Source organism: Setaria viridis, chromosome 2 (genome assembly GCF_005286985.2).
Source record: "Setaria viridis chromosome 2, Setaria_viridis_v4.0, whole genome shotgun sequence".
Lineage (NCBI taxonomy): Eukaryota > Viridiplantae > Streptophyta > Magnoliopsida > Poales > Poaceae > Setaria > Setaria viridis.
In genome coordinates this window covers 26,065,547-26,080,139 of record NC_048264.2, presented here as the reverse complement: position 1 = coordinate 26,080,139, position 14,593 = coordinate 26,065,547, and the positions used below count along the sequence as shown (strand labels likewise).

Genomic DNA, 14,593 nt, shown 5'->3' with positions numbered 1-14,593 from the left:
GCAAGCAAACAAACTTCCTCGATTTAAGTACCATTGCATTGCAGTAGACAATATGAGCTACACGGTTACTAATGCCTTGTTTAGTTCGGCGAAGTTGGCGCCGCCAAAATCACACTGTAGCATTTCGTTTGTATTTGGTAATAATTGTCCAATCGTTGACTAATTAGGCTTAAAATGTTCGTCTCGCAACGTACAACCAAACTGTGCAATTAGTTTTTAATTTCGTCAACATTTAGTACTCCATACATGTACCGTAAGTTCGATGTGACGGGGAATCTTCTTTTTGCATAGTGACAAAGTTTGAATTCTGGGGGAACTAAACAGCACCTAAGAAATAACAACGCAGAGACCTGATGTGCAGGTTTTGAAATTACAAACTAGTACAGGATCCTCAGTTGCCTCACTTTTCAATCCCAACAAAATCATTCAGACGGCACATGGTGATAAAGTTGAGTTATTCAGAACAATTGCTCGATGTAACCTCCGTCCACAGTCGACCTGAGATGAAACATGGCCTTGTGAGGGATCATGTCGAGTACCACTTTACCACTGGGGAGGACACACGAGACCATCTCCACACCGGTCAAGATGGCAAAGTAGACGACACAGTCTTCGCTCTCCAGCGAGTTCATGAAGAACCTTGCGATACAAAACCTGCCTGAGCCCAGGTTGACTAGTTGAACACCCACTTGATCTATATCTAGTCCTCGTTCTGCCCATTCCACCGGACGCTGGAACTCCTCCCAGCTGTGGCCAGCAGCTACCTGTGGCGGGGAGTGGGCGTCCATGGTGGAGAGGTCAGCAGCAGCCAAGTGCCGGCCATCGCTGGAGAGGCCGAACCAGAGCTTGAACTCGGGTACGTACTCGACCTTGCCATGGAAGGGCAGCATCCAGTTGCCGACCTTGTCCCACGTGTGGCTCACCGTGTCCAGGGTGTAGGTGCCTCTGCCGTCGACGGATACGCAGATGTGAGAGCCACCACCGACGACAGCATAGGAACGAATCTCGGGGTATTCATGCCGATGGATGGGCTCAAGGACGAAGGGCGGCAGCGGAAGGAGCTTGCAGTGCGAGGTCTTCCTGCCATTGCCGTAGAACAAGACCTCGAAATCAAACGTCTTTACCTCTCGGAGACACCTCACCATGAGGTATAGGCTTCCGGCACCACCTCCTTCGCGTTCGTATTTGGCATCAACTTCACCTTCCCCTTCGTGGTCATCTTCACCTTCCTCCTCTAAGTAGTTGTCTTCGCCAACGCCGCTAGGGACGAAGAGCGAGAAGCAACCAGGAAACTTAGGCTTGCGGAACTCGGGCATGACCACCACGTCGCGCGAGCTGGCGTCGTAGAGCAAGTTGCGCCCGGCCTGGTCCGTGGTGAGCACCTTCCGTTGCCCAAATGGGTAACAGGCTAAGTCGCACGGCCCGCCTGCACCTCTCAAGCTGTGGGCTCCGAACTTCAAGATCGGGTCGGGAAGCAGGATCTCCATCAAGCTGTGGGCTCCGAACTGCACGATCGAGTTAATGTTCGGGTCGGGATGCAGGATGCTCTCCATCGTCGTTGTTGGCCGCCGGGTTGGTGCTGGTGGTGGTGGCGGCGGCGTTGGATAAAAGAGTTCCAGGCGCTTCAGATCGATGCGGCGCAGCGATCTGGTGGCATGCTCGCGGTTTACCACGATCAGGTCCAGAAACCGCCGCGAGAGGCCCATGGTTGATCGGACGTCCAACTCCAAGTTCGATCCGACCTGACCTAATACAGGGGGCTGGAAAGGGGGGGACTTAGTAACAGAAGTATTCAGATCGACAGAAGCATTAGCTACGCCTTCGCTAGATCTAGAAGATATGAGGAATGAAGAAAGAGTACCTCCAGCAGGACAGAACGTAGCAAAGAGATCCCACTCCCAAATCCCAAATGGATGGATTGCGCAGCCCCTCCTGTGCGACCGACCTAACCAGGAGCCTGCTCCAGCCTTCAAAAGCAATAGAGGGCATCACTAATGCGTAACAAAAATCACGGAGAAGACAGATTAAACGAAACCAAAGGCGAAGGCTTTCGATCAAACAGGATGAAGGTGCAGAAGACGTACAAGCGGCGAAGCTGAGTAGCCCGGTCCGGGAGGGGAAGTGCCGATGTGCTGCTCCACCTGTGCCGGACCAGAATGGCGGCGGAGAGGGGAGGGGAGGGGAGGGGTTTAATGTAGAGGAACCTCATGCTCGTCTTCAAAGTGGGCCGTGGGCCTCTCCGAATGGGCCGAAGCCACAAAGCGCGCCGGCGTGAACGACTCAATGTCCAGCCCAAAGCTCGTCGATCTTCCAGGTGGAGTTGTGTGATTTTTTTTTCATCTTTTTATGAAACTATGCCGCATGTGTTTAAAAAAAACTATTTTTATATAAAATGGAGGAATATTAATGACCATATTAAAAATATATCCTAAGGAAAGACATTTCATATTTTACCCAACGCTCGGATCATTTTTCAATTCACAATATTTTATTTATCTTATAGGTTACTAGGATCGTGCCCGTGCGTTGCTACAGGCAACAAAATTTTTATATTGCAAAACATTGGATTCAACAGAATAATAAAAGTATAAAACATGTATAAATATGAAATAAGTGTATCATCCAAGATTGGATTCGTGAAATAAATATAAAATAGGTCATTCAAATGCCACCCCATCTATCCTATTTTTTTTTTTGCATATGATGCACCAAAGAAAATGTTTTTCAATGCCTGGCAGTCTTGTCCTCCAGGCATTCGCTTCGTGCGCTAGAAGATAGATGAAAAACACTTTGTTCCAATAGCATCAATTTCATCAATAAAATATGATGCAGAGGGCTTTCTCCTTGGCCAGCTGAAAAGCATCTCGAACAAGCTTAGCTCCATCACCGATGAACATCTGCAACAGTTCACAAAAATGGCTCCATCACCGATGAACATCTGCAACAGTTCACAAAAATGTTGTTATTTACTGGTGCTTGCTGTTTGGACCCAGCAACATTTCACACAACACGGTTAACCATTATGAGGCAACTAATGCATCCAAAACATATCCTGATCTAATGCAATACCCAAAAAGTCATCATTAGAACCAAAAACATTGCAAAGTTTGCAGTGGAAATCAAAGTTTCCACACAGCAGAATTAAGTAAATAAGTTGTTTATTACTTTATCAGGACCAACTGTAACCCTTCCATCATGCAAAACGAAGTGTTAAAATGATTTGAGTAGAGAATCGATATGATATTTGAGTGCATTCAAATTTAAAATGCAAGATAATCCTGGAATTGCTGTCAACATCTCTTAACATAAAAGTACCTGAACAAGTTGCGGACCAGTCAGTTTTAGAAAGTACATTAAACTGACATGTCACTGGCAAACTCCCTCTTTTCGATATCAAACGCATCCATACCAACATACATGAAAAGGAAAATCTCGGCAATGAAGGACAAAGTTGCAAAGGCATGCCTGAGTAGATAAAAAAGTCCAAAGAAAAAATCAATTGATATCTTTTTATTTAACTTGCTATGAACATTACTGGTGGAATAAATTATGGAGTGAGTATGATTACTTGGTTGTCACTCTTGAGCTCTTTGTCATATAATGCCAAGTGTAGTGTGACATCACAATACCACAGAAAAACACAGTGAAAATGCCACTCAAGTCTAGCAACTGCCAAGACCAAAGAAACATGAAATTGATGAGTTAAGTATTTTTAAAAAATAAATGAAAAGTGTAAGACACGCACGAATAATCATTATATTACCTCGCCTAAGGTGTTAGAACCTCCTTGTATACAATATTCTTCGTATACGTGCCATCTACTATTGGTACCCTTTTCTTCTTCTCTGAACTACCTTTTTGTTCATTGTTATTTTGATTACCCTGACCGTTCACTTTCTTATTAGCAGTTTTCTTTTCCTTCCTTTTAGTTTGTTCCTCGTCTGCCTCTACGTTAGGTGGGAGGGTGAGGATCTTGATATTTGTTCTGGCTGTGGCTCTAGACATAGCAACATACAACTGACCATGAGAGAACACAGGGGCGGGCAGGTACACACCCACATTTGGTATAGTTTGGCCCTGTGACTTGTTGACCGTCATGGCGAAGCTGAGCCTAATAGGGAACCGCTTCCTCTTAAATTGGAATGGGAACATCTCATCGTCAGAGGGGCACAACGGTATTCGAGGAAGGAAAACCCTCTTTCCAGCATGCTGTCCCGGCACAATTTCAGCATCGATTGAATTTTTTTGGAAGCCTCGAACCACCAACCTTGTACCATTGCACAGCCCATTCGCAGGGTCGATATTCCTAAGCAATATGATCGGGCAGCCGATCTTGAGCTTTAGCAAATGTGGAGGAAGCCCGTTGGGAGTCAATGTGTTAAGGAACTCCGACGGATAGTAGTTATGCGGATCATCAATCGCGGAGTCGAAACTATGGTACACCATCTCCCCACCCTGGAACATGCCGATCATCTTGATATTAATATTGTCCACCCAATCATTACGTGTGGATAGAATCGCTCTGGAGGTGATGTAGTCCTTGTTTGTCATGTTTGCATTGAGGTTTGGAAAGATGCATTCAATCAACCTGTCAAGATCTTTCTCAGAATCCCCAGAGTACGGGACACATATATCGTCAGGAAGACATACATCACCATCTCCGTTAACCTCCTCCGTGCCACCACCAATGCGCAATAGATATTCCGCAAACCACGGGTCACTCTGCGTCCTCATGTTGCGCATGAGCTTAAGGTGGTGCATGGATTCCCAAAGATACGACCTCCGTAGAGAAGCATCGACTATCTGAGCCCTGGATCCTTTCCGTACAACAGGGAGAACCTGTCTGAAATCCCCTCCAAAGACAACAGTCTTCCCACCAAACGGTAGATCCTGCCGGCCCATTATATCATGTAGGCTGTTGTCTAGGGCTTCCATAGCTTGCCTCTTTGCCATAGACGCCTCGTCCCAAATGATGAGAGATGCTTGCTACAGTAGCTTTGCAGTACCACTCTGTTTGGTAAAACTACAACAACCACCATCCTCAAGAGTAAGGAGTATCTTGAAACATGAGTGGGCCGTCCTCCCACTAGGCATTATAGACGCTGCGACACCAGATGTAGCTGTAGCAATGGCAAGCTTGTTTTGATTGCGAAGGGTTCCGAGAAGTGCCCTGTACAAAAATGTCTTTCCTGTGCCGCCAGGTCCATCTACAAAGAACAAACCGCCTTGTTCAGTGTCCACTTTGGACATTATCTCTTCATAGGCAGCCCTCTGCTCCTCGTTTAGGGAATCAGATAGTCCCACATCTTCCGGATCCTGATCAATGCTTGCCTCCTCAAATATCTCACGAGGGATACCGCTAGCGTCGTCATATGCGTCGTCAATTCCTGGGAGAGGGAACGACCTTATGTCCTTCCCCATAGATTGCAACATATTCCTAATGTCAATCAAAACCATCTGTTCCACCAGACTCGGGTTTGGATTGTTGCGCCTGTAGTCTTCTAACATTGCATCAAGGTGTTTTGTCCACAACCCAAACACATCATTCGGCTCGCAGAATACTAATATTATCGCGAATAACCTACGCAATGAGGATGGCATATGGAACAAACTGTTTTCAGTAAGACACTCATCAAGTGTATTATCTTCTTCGATTAGGCCTCGCCTCTCCGCAGCTTCACGAAATGAGGGCAGGAGCACACCGCCAACAGTCCTTAGGTCCCTGTATGAAGTAGCCTCAGCAACATGGTTCAGGAGAACCCGAAGAAAGTAGCGTTCCCCCTCAACCGGATGAGCGGATACGAGTCTCCCGACCTGGTATACGGCGTTTTTCCTTGGTTTCCAAAATTTACCATTAGACTCCCAAGTATAATGCTCTGGAAAGTCACGGTACAAGATTCCTCGAGCTTCCTCATGAAGCCTGTTGTAGTCAAAGTACACTGTCAGCATTGACTCGTCAGCACCTGGACCTTGACAACCCGTTCGATCTTGTCCCGCTTATGATATGTAACCATATGCATGTCGGGAAGATGAAGCTGCAACTACTGCACTGGTGGATGGTTCTTGCTCAAGTCAAAGCCATATATCCTCCACATCGCTTCTGGAGGTGTCACCCACTGGGCCTCTCTGTACTATGTGATCTCATCAACGTTCCCCTTGTCATCTTTTTTCCAGCCTCCCTAACAGCCACAGATGCTCTGTCATGGCCCTTGTATATATGTATTTGAATAGGTATTTCACGGATTTAATGCTACTACATGCCTCAACATTGATGTGGCAATTGAAACTACGCAGCAGACATGGGTTGTATGGGACAACCCACTGATTGTCCAGTACGTGACCTCTAATTATTTCCTTACAACCATCATCGCATCGCCGATAGATGGGGTACGAATCCTTACCTTGCGACGTTGAATCGCAGAATGGCCGCGGGTAACGGTTCTTGCATGAAGTACGTCCCCTTGTGCATGGACATAATGAATTTAGCATCCCGTATGGGCCATGCATCATATGCTTCATCACCATCCTGTAGAGGTCAGGGTACTTCTTCTTGTTTGGTAGCTCAGCAGAGATAAGCAGGTCATACTGTTCTGGACACGTGATCTTGTACTTCCTCTGCATTATTAGCAAAAAGTGTGCATGCGGCAAGCCCCTCTTCTGGAACTCCACGACATATACGAATGCACGGACCTTTCCAAGTATGTATTTTTCCATCAACATCTTCTTAAGCTCCTCCAACTTCGCCCTGAACACTCGAGATACAAGATCTGGATGGTCCTGTGGACTCTGACCAGGATAAAGCTCATTCTTGATCTCATCCCAATTAGGATTGCACGTCATTGTGAGGAAGATATCCAGTTTACCAAACTTTCGCACCAGAGTCATCGCATCCATGTACCGACGTCTCATATTACGGGGCCCTCCGATGAAAGTCGGCGATAGCACAGTACGCTTACCAACTTCATTAGCATCTTCCACCCCCGTACGCCAGCTGTCAACCAAACCTTGGTACAGGTCAGCCCTAAGAATGTCATGATTGTTGCGGATGTAGTCTAGACACGAGCTTTCGATCTTAACGTAGGTGTCGATGGCAAACTGCTGGAATAGACGCTTGCCGTGTAGTATAGGATTAAAAATCCCAGGCCGCATCTGGAATTTGTAGCAATAGTAATCACGCACGGAGACACATTTATTTCCAGTAGACCCTACACACATAAACATTGTTCATGTTAGTACCGTGATTGACAACATGTAAAACATTTGTCTAATGTTTGTAAGACACTATAAAGACATCTGAATTTACCAGCATCATCGTCACCACCACCATCAGCACGCGCCTTGCGAATCGCTCGAGCTTTATTAACTTCAGCCATAGTCACACCAAATTTTGGAATGCAGTTGTGCCACCCAAGCTCACCTCTCGGAAAGAATAGCGAGTATGAGAGAGCGTCGTAGCACCCATGATAGGACCGGATGCCATGGATCGACCTATCCTTCCCTTGGAGGACAACACTATTATCGAACTGGCCCCGATGCTCGCTCCCCTCAATCCAAACGGCAGCAACCTCTGACGTTAATGGCACGTTATATGTTCTCTGGTCTAGCCGTTGGTCAAGGTTCAACTCAACATGGTAATCCTCAAGGTTGTCAACCTGACCCATACTCCTAAGATTCTCTGAGTAGGGATTAATGCCATGTAAGATGTCCTTTAGCCTCTGGATGACTTCCCTGTCTTCTTGGGCAGACTTCTCACGGCACTTGCGGAGCCTATGCTCAAGAGACGGATCATCGTCGTAAAAATAAAGCTCGAGGTGACCAGGTTCGTGACCATCCTCTTTACCAAATGATCTTATGTTATGGTAGATTTGACCATGGGCACAAAATGTGTAAATTCCACAGTTTCTCACGTCGGTGGTCACACGATCAAGCTTACAGTACATAGAAGTGAAAGAGAAGTGGCCATTGAAATATCTGATGTTTGCACGGAAATGCCTAGCATCAGAGTCCGAGCTTGACCACAATCTCACGAGTTCCGATGGTGTCTCATGGGTGGAAAGATCAATCTTTCCACTACGACAACAGAATCCAGGTGGCTCGGACTCAAACTTCTTTGCATTGCAGTGCTCGCAGTTATCCGCTGGCTTGAGCATGTGCGTCATGTCAGGGACATTGGCATAAACCGCATCATATGGATCTAGTACATAGGGTTCATTGGGATCTTCATTAGCCATCTCGAGATCGACATCCTCATCAGCTTCCCAATCATCAGGTTCTAATAATTAGCACGAGTATGAAGTGTTAGATTTTGAAAATAAGATAAGTCAAAGGTCACATAGATGCGCCGGGGTGTACCTTGGCCTCCAAAAAGGTACCCCTCATCCTCTTCCTCGTCGTCCTCAAATATAATGTTCTCATCGCAATCTGATGCAACATTAGCACATGAGTGATGAGACAAATGTAATTACATAGGTAGAATAATAGCATGCAGGAAGCACGTGCAACATTTACCGTCCTCTTCCATGGAGGCATGTGGAGGCATTGAATATAGCTCGTCAACAACAGATAGTTGTGTCTGAATACTTGTAGCATCATTAGGTGCAGGCCTAGTATTTTCTGCGAAAGATTAATTGCGGGTGAGACATAGAAGAGGTATTGACAAATAAGCAAAGTGAATTTCTTTTTACCCGCTCCAAATACATTAGATGCAGTGAAGGGATGGGAGTCGCGAGCGTCCATTTGGGTGCCACCTTTAGTAGTAGAATAGCAGTAGGATAAATGTAGGTTACTTTAAATATCATAATAATATAATATATGAATACTAAGGTGGGCAAAGGATGTGAGCTAATTACCATTGTCCATAACACAAGACGTTTGAGTCGGCTGGCTCGTATAATTGATTTTTTCACAAGCAGGCCGTTTGGTATTTCTGCCAATGGTTGCTTCAAACATTTGATTACGCTGGTTTAGACGTGAATTCCTAATTCCAGGAGTCACAGGCTTGCTATGGATGGTGTGGTTTGCAGGGACCAGCTGGGGGGTAACGACTGTAGGGGATTGCTCCACAGCTGACTGGATGTAAACAGGCATGCCGTTTAGTTTACAAGGGGGATTTCCATATCATCTGATATTCTTAACGGCGATTTATCAGCAGGAGGGAATACCAGCTCCGGGCTAAAGTGAGGGCTTGCCATAGCGATAGAGTCAGGATGCAAATTGCTCGCCCGTCGTTCCTTAACCATCTTTTTATAGTCTCTGCTGGCCTATCTTCTTTTCTCTATATTGTCCTGTGGCGTCATCAATAATTTCTTTGCAGCTCTCAAATCACGCCGCCTCTTATTTATTAGAGCCCTCTGCCCTGGAGACATTGCCACCCTACGTGCCCTGTCCCTTCTACGCCTAGGCTCATTAGGTGTAAGGTCATTATCATCCATGGAACATGGTTCTAATCCAGCACCTAAAAAATGAGTTGCATTGATGTTTGGTTAATGTGTTTGGTGCATTAAGATGGCAACCATTGAGAATAACAAGATATCTGTTTGATTTATGAAGAATAAATATGATCCATGTGTTATATTTAGCAATGTGTCAGAATATTTATATCAAACATTAAAGATAATGGCAATTAACAATCCAATATAGCAGCAATATTTAAATGTTGCCAACATCCACATAATTAATTAATGTGATGTTTTCATAAACATATAATGAAATATTACGAAACAAAGGTACAAATTATACATCTAAAGGAAGCATTCATAATCAAAAGGCACTAATAATTAGCCAGCACGGGATTACTTGCTTCACCCACAGGGCTACTACAACTTTCATCCCAAACGTCCCCATGTCACCAAAAGTATCATCATCGTTGCGTAATGCGGCATTTATATCTAAAAAAAGTTTTAGAGTTAGAAATTCCTGAAATCATAGCCATATCATATGATTATTAAGCACAGGTTACCTCCTTCACACAGAGGGCTGATACAACTCTGATCACATAAATCTTCCATCTCACCACATGGAGCCTCATCATTGATTAAACCAACATCTCCATCTTTAAAAGAGTATAAAAATAAAGCACCTTCTGAAACATTCATGTTTTCCAAAACAACAAAAGTGTGCAGACGCACCTGATTCAGTTGTCCCCACATGAAGTATGTATTTATTTTCTCCCAAATCTCCCCTATGGAGCCAGCCATCGTTTTCATCTGCCTCCATGTGTACAGTGTCATCTACGTAAACTCCAGAGTGTCAATATTTTATCATGACAAATAAGGATGCAAGAGTGGAGATAATTGAAGAACACAATAGTACCTTGATGATGGTTTGGAATGTGCTGAATGGCACCCTGTTCAGTTTTTCTCCTCATATGCCTCTCACGGATTGTACGGTTATATTCAATCCTCTTCTCATCAGACATTGTTGCAACCAGGAATCTCTTGCACTCTCTATCACGTTCCTTAGGATCTACATGATGTGGGGTTTGAGTACCTTCATCATATTGGAATGACACAATGAGTAACAATAGTACATCACGAACCAAATGTCCAACTGTATCCTCACCTTGGATTGTTGTGTTGGTGAGATCTGTAAAAGGTTTCCTATCCCGCATTGACCTGGATGGTTCCATCAAAACGATAGTCCCTGCACAAATTTCAGAAGAGGCAAAATACCCTTTCACTCTTCTGCCACAAAATTTGCAATTGTTTTCACGATCGAGAAGTCCATATAACATACACTAAGAAGGGGAATTATTGATTAACTGATAATATGTCATAGCTAACAAATGAAGATCCATGGTTCACTCAGCTATAAGTAAGAATAAATGCAGATGAAGATCAATCCAAACCTATAATTACTCTTTAAAGTGTATGTTATATCAAGATACACTTTAGTAACTATTTACTGTAGTTGCATCAAGATACATGAGACTTGAAAATTAATATTCATTGATATATTTCATGAGCATGTGCTGGCAAATGGATGCAAGTATAAAATACATCACAAAAGTATGAGGAAACAATAATAAAGCTTGCTTCCAAGTGAAAGTAGCCAAACTGAGATAGGTTATATAGCACTATGTTTTGTCAAACATGGCAGGAGCAAAAATTATGAGGCAAGAACAGCACAGATCAAGCTGCTAATAGGAAGCTAATATCCTGTGCCAGATCAATCATGGCAGCAGCAAAACTTATGTGGCAAGAAGAAAAATTGTGTGGAAAGATGAAGAAAAATTATGTGGGACAGATCAGCAAAAATTGGAGAGGACAACCAAAGGTATTCAATATGTGAACTGGATCTAATTACTACATGTTACCTTTTGCAAAACACTGCTTGCTGGAGCAGTAGGCTCAACCCGACGAACAAAAACACCCTTCAAGAGAAAAGCAAAATGGAATGTCAAAGGAAAGCACTGGATTAAGATTAGAGCTTAGAATTTGAGGGTTGACTTTAGTAGCATAAGCTTGTTCGAGTGATTAATCTCAATATTGAAATTATGGTTTCGGAGTTTAACCTACTCTATTCATCTTAAGTTTAGCATCTGAACTCTAATTATCTATACGCTGCATTTGCTAAGCTATAGTGAGGGAGAGTACCAATCACGAGTTCACTCTGCCTACTGCTGAGGATCATTGTTCCTCTGAAACTATACTGATTACTGATAGAAACCCAACCTCTTTTCATTAAAAAAATTCAATATTTACCTTCAGATGACAAATGTAGCAAGTGTAATATACAAATGAGATTATTTTGGTTTGGCTAATCCTTCAGATGACAAATGTAGCAAGTGTAATACACAAATTGAGTTAATATATAGTTTACCTTGCTTTAGCAATTAGCACCGAATGAAAAAACTATAATTAAATACAATTACCAATGTGATAACAAGAAATGTCAAACCACTCGTCTAGAAGTTTCACTATTCTGCTTACCATGACTATTGAATACTCATGTCACAAGGCATGAAAACATACTTTTTGCAAATTGCAATAAACTCCTAGCAGTGGTGGGCAGGTTGCTGAGTGAAATCGTAAGGTTATTGTAGTGAAATCGTAAGGTTATTGGCAAATCAAAAGAACCGGTGATTAGATTCACTTTATGTAACAAAACCAATTCAATGAACGAAAACTTGATAGAAGCTGCATATACCCAGTAAAGACTTTCCTAGCTGCTTGACGTGTAACATTGAAGATTCAATTACCTCGTAGAGGGCAATTACTTTATCAATTAGCGAGATTTTGTTTCTAATGAACGCATCATCCACCAACTTGTATCCATGATTCTTTGATAGATCAGAGATGCATGGATGTCATCTTCAATGTAATTGTGACTTCAGATATCAGACCATTTTTCCTGAGCAGATGAATAGGATTGTTCAACTTGGTGTGCTACAAATCAACAGCCAGTCTTCTCCAAAACTCTCTTCATCTGCACACAAACCATAAAGGATTAGCCTCAACATTTTTGCATCGACATTAGCCTCTCATAATGCAAATAGAAACTACATTTTGATTAGTAGTCAAAAAAAATTTCACAGAACTATATCAATAATTCAGAGCCAAGTGGCCTGATGTCATCTCACATCAAACTAACAGCATAGGTGGCAGCATCTCCACTATTAATATCAACTAAATGCACCAGGATCTGAAATGGCGATGCATTCACAAATGGCCTGATGTCATCTCACATCAAACTTGGGAAATCATATACTCGGTCTCCCTCCTGCTGAAAGTAACAGAACAACATCACTTTCGACGCACTGAAACCATCTACCAACATCTAGTGGTGACGACAGTAAGCAATGTATTTCTTTTATCTGAAGCCTTGATTTGACAATTAGCACGTCGTGTGGATACAACTTTTCCATGCTCAGTACAATATAACATTTTAAATTTTCTGACACACGAGCTCCTTCAAGAACCATATTTCAAAACCAGCTTTCCAAGTACCTAGGAGGATATGAGTCCATTCAGGTAAACATTATTGATCTTTAATTGTATTGTAAAATCAAAATGACGAGATTGGTAATTGCTTATCTAAACAATTGAAGCCTGGAAATAATTACAGTACCATTAGAGGTATACCTATGATTGAACATGCTCCCACAAAAAGGCATGATGTCATAGTAGTTACACACTACAACTTAGAATTTTCAGAAAAATTTCAGGATCAATAGTCTTTCATGCATCATGTTCACAATTTTAAAAAAAATATTCTCACTTTTCTTTGTTTCAGCTTTCGGGCAGCCTGGTTAAGTCCACGGTATAGAAAACAGTACCACAAACATCTTACATGACTGTGTGATGAACACAAAACGCAGTATACGCAAGCAGCTACCTGAGTATATCACGGTTGCAGGACAAATGAGCTCTGATGAGCAAAACCAACCAAGTTCAAGGGACAACTCATTCGTTCGGGTCATGTTATCAAAGAATCAACTCATCAACTCTCTACTACATCCAGTGACGGAGCTTCATTGTGGCCGAGGTGGGCCATAGCCCCCCTAACCTCCAAAATTTGTTGAAGGAATAGCTAATTTGACTGCTTAAACACTATGTATGCTAATCTCCTCTGTTATTGGACCCCTCATTTTTCTACAAGCTCCCCCACTGACTACATAATCATACTCTGTCCTGCCATCACCACTGCCTCACCTCCAACTGGGCCGCCCTGCTCCTCTCCACCACCGGTTGCCATCTTCTGTGGCAAATGGTTAGAGCTAACATATACATGCATTGCCTATTGTGCAACATAGAATTTTAATACCTGAAAGCAAATCTTCATATCTTTTCCGTAGTAGCATAGAGAAGAATAACTTTGTCTAATATAGTATGCACTATGCTCCAGAAACTAAACACAAAGGCAATTGACTTCAGCATCACTTTGTCCTTCAGCTAGCAAACACGTTTCGAATTTAGTAAGGTCTAACCTATAACCCGGTATCTTTCTGCATATACAAAGAATAGTTCAAAATAATAGCTTCAAATACACAAAATATACATGACAGAAAAATATTTTTTTCAATTCATGAGAACCTCATACATAACAGCTCATTTGTAACTGACATAATGAGGATGGCAGCTTATTTTATTATCCTTTTAATTTTTGGAAAGATGCCATTATAATGTAGCAGCTGCATTTTCAGAAAAATTTCAGGACTAACCATAGCAGCTGCATTTTCAGAATTTTTGGTTTTTGAACTATATCTACACACATCAACAGTGGCAATTGTTTTACATGCTAAGCACTAAGTAGGCAATACAAAATCGATTGTCAGACCAAGACAAGTGGGATCAAACAAAGAGCAGTGCTGACAGTGAAAGGATATTCAGTCTTGTAAGGTCCGGCTACTCATTTATGTAAAGCAAGAATCAAACTTCTTACATGAGAGGATCAAGAACAGGCTGAGTTTCCCCTCACGCTCCTAGCTTGTACCAAAAACAGTTGCTCTTCTGAAGCCTGCACATGACAAATCAGTACCTATTAAAGGATAATAAAACCATCAATTTATATCAGTTGCTCCTTTGAAAGTAGCAAAAAAAATGCAATTGCTAATTAAGAACTTCTAAAGCCCTTCTCCTCAAATGACTTGTAG

At 42.8% G+C, this 14,593-nt stretch overlaps 3 protein-coding genes across 3 annotated transcripts; all 3 read right to left on the bottom strand.

Annotated features, from left to right (window-relative positions):
- Nucleotides 1–261: 261 nt before the first annotated feature.
- LOC117845790 (uncharacterized) lies at nt 262–2,300 on the bottom strand. The gene is made up of 3 exons (XM_034726875.2): nt 2,085–2,300; nt 1,862–1,967; nt 262–1,760 (listed from the first exon to the last, which is right to left on the bottom strand). Exon 3 carries the CDS (start codon nt 1,704–1,706, stop codon nt 459–461), a length of 1,248 nt encoding a protein of 415 aa, XP_034582766.1. The 5' UTR covers nt 1,707–1,760; nt 1,862–1,967; nt 2,085–2,300; the 3' UTR covers nt 262–458.
- Nucleotides 2,301–2,813: 513 nt separating this feature from the next.
- LOC117844202 (uncharacterized) lies at nt 2,814–4,953 on the bottom strand. Its single transcript, XM_034724959.1, has 3 exons — nt 3,855–4,953; nt 3,569–3,669; nt 2,814–2,897 (listed from the first exon to the last, which is right to left on the bottom strand). The coding sequence occupies exons 1-3, from the start codon at nt 4,951–4,953 to the stop codon at nt 2,814–2,816; spliced, it is 1,284 nt and encodes a 427-aa protein (XP_034580850.1).
- Nucleotides 4,954–4,986: 33 nt separating this feature from the next.
- Nucleotides 4,987–10,417, bottom strand: LOC117844201 (uncharacterized). The gene is made up of 7 exons (XM_072291843.1): nt 10,312–10,417; nt 8,509–8,613; nt 8,353–8,421; nt 7,304–8,272; nt 6,402–7,205; nt 5,824–5,920; nt 4,987–5,722 (listed from the first exon to the last, which is right to left on the bottom strand). Exons 1-7 carry the CDS (start codon nt 10,415–10,417, stop codon nt 4,987–4,989), a joined length of 2,886 nt encoding a protein of 961 aa, XP_072147944.1.
- Between the last annotated feature and the right edge of the window lie 4,176 nt (nt 10,418–14,593).

Bases quoted from the DNA above. Each gene is read 5' to 3' on its own strand.
- LOC117845790 (XM_034726875.2), bottom strand. From the start codon at position 1,706: ATGGGCCTCTCGCGGCGGTTTCTGGACCTGATCGTGGTAAACCGCGAG.
- LOC117844202 (XM_034724959.1), bottom strand. From the start codon at position 4,953: ATGGCAAAGAGGCAAGCTATGGAAGCCCTAGACAACAGCCTACATGAT. The intron at 3,670-3,854 runs GTAGTTCAGAGA...TGGTCTTGGCAG, and splicing joins AAATAACAATGAACAAAAAG to TTGCTAGACTTGAGTGGCAT. The intron at 2,898-3,568 runs GTAATCATACTC...GAACTGTTGCAG, and splicing joins AGCTCAAGAGTGACAACCAA to ATGTTCATCGGTGATGGAGC.
- LOC117844201 (XM_072291843.1), bottom strand. From the start codon at position 10,417: ATGTCTGATGAGAAGAGGATTGAATATAACCGTACAATCCGTGAGAGG. The intron at 8,614-10,311 runs GTACTATTGTGT...AATCTTTCGCAG, and splicing joins CATTCCAAACCATCATCAAG to AAAATACTAGGCCTGCACCT. The intron at 5,921-6,401 runs GTAAGGATTCGT...TGACTACAACAG, and splicing joins CTGCGATTCAACGTCGCAAG to GCTTCATGAGGAAGCTCGAG.